Source organism: Lipotes vexillifer, unplaced genomic scaffold (assembly GCF_000442215.2).
Source record: "Lipotes vexillifer unplaced genomic scaffold, Lipotes_vexillifer_v1.1 scaffold811, whole genome shotgun sequence".
NCBI lineage: Eukaryota > Metazoa > Chordata > Mammalia > Artiodactyla > Lipotidae > Lipotes > Lipotes vexillifer.
In genome coordinates this window covers 2,060,064-2,067,597 of record NW_006775554.1, presented here as the reverse complement: position 1 = coordinate 2,067,597, position 7,534 = coordinate 2,060,064, and the positions used below count along the sequence as shown (strand labels likewise).

Below are 7,534 nucleotides of genomic sequence, written 5' to 3'. Positions count from 1 at the left end.
AGTGTTTTTTCCCCTTACCTGTAACAGCAAGAGGAATGAGGCCTGTGTGGCCTAGCCTTCTTCCTGGCAATGAGACCAGGTATAGCAATCTATTTTTGGATAAAATTGTCCCCTTTACCAATCAACACTGTAGCCTAAGATCCAGGTTAAGGAAACCTGAAGTGCAGTTTCCATCATATCAAAAGTGGACTCAAAGGGAATATTCCTAATGTGCTCCACAACCTACCCTGTCCCTCCAACTTACAAGGTGTTCATAATGCCTGTGATGATCTATTTGTACTTCTCAAGAGGCCATCTGCTTTCTCAAGGAAAAGAATTATGTGTTTATTTTACTTTTTTTTTATAGCCAACAACACTGTATTATAAACTTCAAAGCTGCTAACAGACTATATCCTAATTGTTCTCATCACAAAAATAAATAATAATTACATGACGTGATAGAGATGTTGGCTAACACAATGCTGGCAATCATATTGCAATATATAAATCTATCAAAACAACAGATTATACAACTTAAACTTAAACAGGTTATGTCAGTTATATATAATAAGAGTTGTGCTAATTAGGTTTTTTGATATTAGAAACATTTAAAACGACAAGATAGGGACTTCCCTGGTGGTGCAGTGGTTAAGAATCCGCCTGCCAACGCAGGGGACACGGGTTCGAGCCCTGGTCCGGGAAGATCCCACATGCCGTGAAGCAACTAAGCCCATGCGCCATAACTACTAAGCCGGCACTCTAGAGCCCGTGAGCCACAACTATGGAGTCTGCATGCCACAACTACTGAAGGCTGCACGCCTAGACCCCGTGCTCTGCAACAAAGAGAAGCCACTGCAATGAGAAGCCCACGCACCACAACTAAGAGTAGCCCCCACTCGCCACAACTAGAGAAAGCCCGTGCACAGCAACGAAGACCCAATGCAGCCAAAATATATCTATATATATAACTAAATAAAATTAATCATCAATGTGATTTTGTAAATTGATATTTATTAAATTTATATTTCCAAAGCCAATTAATATTTAAGATAATTATTTAAATATATATTATTATATTAAGAAATACACACTAGCTATAGAAAAATAACATTTCCCAGAGTGACTACAAGAGGCAATGATTGATTGCATGACAGGAAGTCTGTTCTTTAGCCTGAGATTCTGACTCCAGTAAAGCCAAGATTCTTTGGATTCTTGGATTGGATTCTTTTTGAATCTGAATTAATTTGATGAAGTCAAATTGAAATCCTTCCAAAATATCAGCTCAATTCAGGGGGTTCAAAATTTCATGAATTGTCAGTTTCAACCTTAATAGAAAAATTGCTACTAACTGATGAACTGCTACTTTTATTCTTAGCATATTTCCAACAGCAATAATCACCAGATGGCCACCCACCACTGAGCGACCAAAAAACCCAAAAAAACAAAACGAAAAAACCTTAAAAATGTGGTATTGTGGCAGAAATTACACACTTCTATGTCTGCCCCTCCTATGCGTTACCTGGTATCTAGCACTGATATAGTTTGCCTCATGTTCATTTTTTTTTTTTTTTCGGTACGTGGGCCTCTCACTGCTGTGGCCTCTCCTGTTGCGGAGCACAGGCTCCGGACGCGCAGGCTCAGCGGCCATGGCTCACGGGCCCAGCCACTCAGCGGCATGTGGGATCTTCCCAGACCGGGGCACAAACCGCGTCCCCTGATGCATCGGCAGGTGGACTCTCAACCACTGCGCCACCAGGGAAGCCCCCCTCATGTTCATTTTTCATTAAATTTGTTAATTTTTAGGACATGAAAAAGAATCAGTCTACCAGCTTTATTCATATATCATTAAGCCTAGGTAAAAACATTTATAAGCAATTATTATAATTTTAAGGTGCTAATGTCTCTACAAAAGAACATTTTCTTTTAAATCCTAAATGTATGTCCACTCTTGTATTAGTATCTTTTACTACTAAAGACTTTAACAATTAAATTGAGAAAGATTCATACTGGCCAACTTCATAGCAAATTACTAAACAGCCACATTGCAAAGTGGAAGATTCATGTTGGTGTTGGCTTTAATAAAAGATCACTGTTCACCCTCCAGCTTTAAGTGCATAATGAAATTATCAATAGCTATTTTTAAAAAGTCTTAAAAATTTTTTTTAAAAATAAATTTATTTTTGGCTGCATTGGGTCTTTGTTGCTGCACGTGGGCTTTCTCTAGTTGAGGTGAGCGGGGGCTACTCTTCCTTGCGGTGCACAGGCTTCTCATTGTGGCGGCTTCTCTTGTTGCGGAGCATGGGCTCTAGGCGCACGGGCTTACTTGCTCCGCAGCATGTGGGATCTTCCAGGGCCAGGGCTCGAACCCTTGTCCCCTGCATTGGGGATTCTTTTTTTTTTTTCCTTGCGTTATGCGGGCCTCTCACTGTTGTGGCCTCTCCCATTTGCGGAGCACAGGCTCCGGACGCGCAGGCCCAGCGGCCATGGCCCACGGGCCCAGCCGCTCCGCGGCATGTGGGATCCTCCCGAAACGGGGCACGAACCCGCGTCTCCTGCATCGGCAGGCGGACTCCCAAGCACTGCGCCACCAGGGAAGCCCTGCATTGGGGATTCTTAACCACTATACCACCAGGGAAGCCCTAAAAAGGTCCTTTTAACATCATCTTAAAAATAATCTCAAAGGCAACAAAGACTTGATAAACTGTTTATACTTGAGGTTACTGAAAAAATTCACATGAAATCTTTGAATATTCCTGTTAACCCCATTTCTTTCACATTGTATGCCCTAGCAGCTCTACATTACCCTTTATCAAGGAGTTAAATGGTTTACTTTTATTCAGTTCTCTTTTCATGATCATTCTCAATTCTTAAAAAATGTGAAAAATGTTAATGTCAAAAGGATGTGATTATGATATATAAAAAGAAAAAGCAGGGTACACTATATACATGTATTAGAGAGGCCTTTGATGTTGAGACCCACTGAAGCTAGCTTAAGTAAATGGCAGTGGTGTAAAAGCACTCAGAAGTTAGTTCCAAATCAGAGGTTCTGTTCTATGTAGTTTTGTACAATAAGAACAGTGTTCATTAAAGGAATTAAAGGCAGGAAAAAGTGGACGAGACATAGATGAGGACACTTGCACAAATCAGGATGCATAAACCATTAACTAGCTTTCTACCTCTCTGAATCCCTGTCCTAAACATTTTGGAGGGGATCTGCTTTCTTCATTTGGCATGCTGAGACTAGCAAAGGAGTTAATTTTTAGATTCCTAACTGTAAGGCTTTGGAGTTTCCCTGGCACACTGAAGCAGCTAGTCATTGGAAGGATACTATCACCCAAATCTATAGTAGCTCAAAAGTTTTTTCCTGTCTTTAAAAAGTTGACACATTCCTGGTTTCCATGATCCAGTGAGGGAGACAACCAGAGCCTGTTAGTAAGCACTTTGGTGTTACTATAGCATATTCAGTGATGCTATTGCATCTTGAGTATGTATATTGAGGACGGCAGACAGCACTGAGAGAACTCAAAACAATCAAGCTAACTCTCAAACAATGGGTAGGAACTTGTGAAGACAGGCAGAGGATGAAGGAAATTCCAGCCAGGTGAAAACAGCCAATTGAGTTCATATATAACCTTGTCTTTTTGGAGAGGTTTCACATGTCCAACACCAAATGGCAGGGGTGAGGTGGACAAGTTAGGCACTAGTTGGAGTACCTAAGGCTGGACTGAACCTTAAGAGGCAGTGGAGTTGCCTGCTCAAACCAGCATTAGACAACATGAGCCATCAGAATTTTTAAGGATCAAAGTACTGCACCTAGCACAGTACCTGGCATTTTCTTTCAAGCCTTTTAATTTTGTTAAGCAGCATGCAGCACCTGTATCTAGATTTGGGGTTTAACCTGTTCAGATACAGCAAGATGGACAAGGGGGAGCAGGTTTTGGGAGTGTTAGCATGTGGCTGAAATGATGGGATATAGGCAACTATAGAAGGAAGGACAATAAAAGAACGACTATGGGATGAGTTGAAACCTCAGGCCAATAGAGAATGGAGCTGAAAAACCAGGTTGCAGATGACATAATGGAGTTTTAATTTAAGATGGGAATGGTGACAGGTAATTAACAACTCTGGAAAACTGTCATAGGAGTCGACTGCAATTAAAGTGAAGGTGGGTTGAGCTTGAAATAACAATGCACCTAGGTAATGAAACTGACCTCACATGCCAGAATTTATGATAAAAAGTGAGTTCTAGATGCCAAAATCCTCGGTGAACGTGCGAGATATAGTTTAGATTTTGGGTCGAGATTAGTTAAGTATTAAGAGTGTAGTCTTGGGCTTCCCTGGTGACGCAGTGGTTAAGAATCCGCCTGCCAAGGCAGGGGACACGGGTTTGAGCCCTGGTCCAGGAAAATCCTACATGCTGCGGAGCAACTAAGCCCACGCGCCTAGAGCCTCTGCTCAAGAGAAGCCACCGCAATGAAAAGCCTGCGCACCACAACAAAGAGCGGCCCCCACTTGCCGTTAACTAGAGAAAGCCTGTGTGCAGCAACAAAGACCCATCTCAGCCAAAAAATAATTTTAAAAAAGTGTAGTCTTGCTGAAGTATCTGAAAATACAAGTGGTATGTGTCGTGGGTAGGGTGGGGTGAGGTTAGCAGTGGGTAGAACAGGCATCCCATCCCCAGTGATGGAGATGTCTAGGAATAAAAAAATGTGACTTCAGAAAGTCAAGTCGGTTTCATTTAAAGGCAGCATTTCCCAAACTTAACATTTCCCAAACTTTTCCCAGCATTTCCCAAACTGAACTCAGTCCTGAACGGCTTTCATAAGGCTAATAGCATTCTTACTATCACCCTTACAATTTTTCTTTAAATCACTGTTTTTCCTTAAATATTAAATGCTGCATTACACACATTTAAGTATGTTTGTATACCATCTAAAACCGAGTACCAACAATGGTATACAATACTGTAAATATTGTACTGTACACTCTGGAAATAATGAATCAAGGCAAGACAGGAAGTTAATAAAAGTTGCTGCTAATGTAAACCCTTTCCTTTTCTACTACCATAGTCCAATGCCCCCTGCCAAAGTACTTTAGAACCACTACCTCACACTAGAACTGGTCTTTTCCTGCTTTTAGCCATTGTCTTCTTAATCTCCATTTATACAGCTATGTTTCTAAAGTACCATTCTTATCCTACTTCCCGACATCCTTTCAATAGCTTTTTATTGCTTACAATAAACTTCCTAAACCAGAGCCATAAGGAAATCCATTGTAGCCTTACCTAGTGCTTCTTGCCTCCTATTGCTCCTTGCTTCTGTCAACTGGACAGATTGGGCAGGCCACAGAATGTTGTGTTTAGTACTTTATCAAGGAATTTAATACTCATTTATCAGGGTTTCAAGAAAAATACATAACCATAAACAAATCAAAATTCCTCATCTCTAAAATTCATGTCCAAACTTCTAATTACTATATTTAAGACCCTTCCAGACTTATTCAACCAGATCTCCAATTAACCATGATTTCTTACTTCTGGCCACCTATTACCAGCCCACTAATGAAGTACATTTTCCATGTTTACTTCAGAATTTTATATATACAGTTCAGCTTATACTAAAGCCTCAAAGGATATTTTAAATATGAAAATGGAAGGGGGAAGAGACATGACACACTTTCCTTCAAATAAGGCAGATATTCAACATTTGAAAAGTTTACTGAAAACTTTTATTGTAATCAAAAAGTGACATTAACGGAGTTGTAATGAATTCAGCAAATCATTCTGCTGATATTTTAGAACTGATATCAGCTTTTGCCAGGCAATTAAAAAAATTCAAATGTGAAAATTTCACAGTAAACTCCACCCCAACTAATTAATGGTGGTTAAAAATAATAGGCCCTAGCAAAACCTCTCATGTTACATGGTCACAACTCACAATTCTGTACAAAAGTTCGTGTTATAAAGCTCTGATGTAAAAATCAAATAATCAAGCAGCAATATTTTAAGTGCAGCACAGGGTCTTCCATATCGTTATTTACAAGGCTTGAATCTCTTTACATTATAACAAAATTTAATACAGATGACTTAGTAATTAAGTCAATTTTTAAAATCTGCCCTTTTACACAGTGACAGATTTCACTTTTTGGTCATCCTTCTCCTTCTCCTTTTCTTTATCTTTGCTCTTCTTTGACTTCTTTTTCTTATGTTTGTGTTTTTGGCTTTTTTCCAATTCTACTTCGGTGCCTGCATGTTTCTTATGCTTCTTATGCTTCTTATGTTTCTTGTGCTTTTTCTTTTCTTTCTTCTTCTTCTTCTTCTTGCTGTCCTGACTTTCTGCAGAGCTAGCACTGCTACTGTGGCTTCGGGTTTGGCTTCCAGAAGGGCTATGACTTCTACTTGGACTGACACTAGGGCTGCTTTGACTCTGGCTCCTGGTTACACCTCCCTGGCTGACTGCTGCTATGTCCAGGCTCTCTTTTGCTTTCTCCACTACTTTATCTTTCAGTTCCTTAGAAATTTTCCCTGAAGTTTCTTCCTCTTTTACAGATACATTGCTTTCACTGTCACTTTCATTATAATCTGGTTCAAAAGCAGCTTCATCAGTTTCTCTAGTTAAGTCAGAGGACAGTCGAGAGGAATGACTTAACTGGGGTTTAGGCTTGATGGTGTTCTTATCAATTTGCCCAGTAACTTGCTCCTTCTCGATCTGTGGGTCCGGTGGGTTAAGTATATACAGTGATTTATTGCCACTTGACTCTTTATTGTTCTTTGCCTCTAACACATGTTTCTCACGATCTTTACAGGGATTTTTATCTACAGATTTCGTCTCTTCACTTGAACGTTTAGTATCATAAGTGGATTTATGATCATGAGGTTTTTTGTCTCTTGAGGGACTAGAGTTACTTTTTTTGGAATCTCCTGTTCCTTTTTTAGGCAAATCTCTCTCCTCCCTTGGCTTAGTTTTTTGTCCAGCTGCAGAGTCTTTACTGCGAGAAGGAGAGTCTTTTCTTCTTGTTAATTCATTCCTTTCATCTCTACGTTTGGAACTTGAATACTCTCTGTTGTCATAATCAGTTTTTTTGTCTCTGTTGGGAGTGAAGTCTTTATTTGAGGAACCTCGAATGGAATCATGCTTATCTTCTTTGCCAGAAGTTCTAGTCTCTTTGGAAGATTGAGACAGACTTTTAAAATTTCCTTGCTCATTCAGACGGTCCAGATTACTATCTTTCTCTGGCTGAGTGCTGTTCTTCCTCTTTTCTGGGGTTTCCTTTTCCAACACTGAATGATCTCGATCTTTGGTTTTCCCTTTTTCACTAGATGCAGAGTTTTTTGAACTTTTGACCTCATGCTGTGTAATTTCATGGCTCACTTCCTTGGTGAGTTTCTGAATTTTCTCTGATGACTCATTTTCTTTCTCAGTATATTTGACTGCATTGGATGGTTTAGTGCTAACATTTTTTATAACACTGGCAGGTTTTCCTACACTTGATATAGGCTGTGTGGTGGATTTAACATCTTCTTCTTCAGATTCAAAGTCATCTTTATCCCATTTGG

At 39.9% G+C, this 7,534-nt stretch overlaps 1 protein-coding gene across 2 annotated transcripts in view; it reads right to left on the bottom strand.

Annotated features, from left to right (window-relative positions):
• Positions 1 to 6,098: 6,098 nt before the first annotated feature.
• Positions 6,099 to 7,534, bottom strand: part of RBBP6 (RB binding protein 6, ubiquitin ligase) — a 31,059-nt gene continuing 29,623 nt past the window's right edge. For both annotated transcript variants that reach the window (XM_007449992.1, XM_007449993.1), the window contains one exon: positions 6,099 to 7,534. This exon is cut by the window's right edge and continues 119 nt beyond it. In XM_007449992.1, the coding sequence (XP_007450054.1) occupies positions 6,099 to 7,534 (1,436 nt within the window).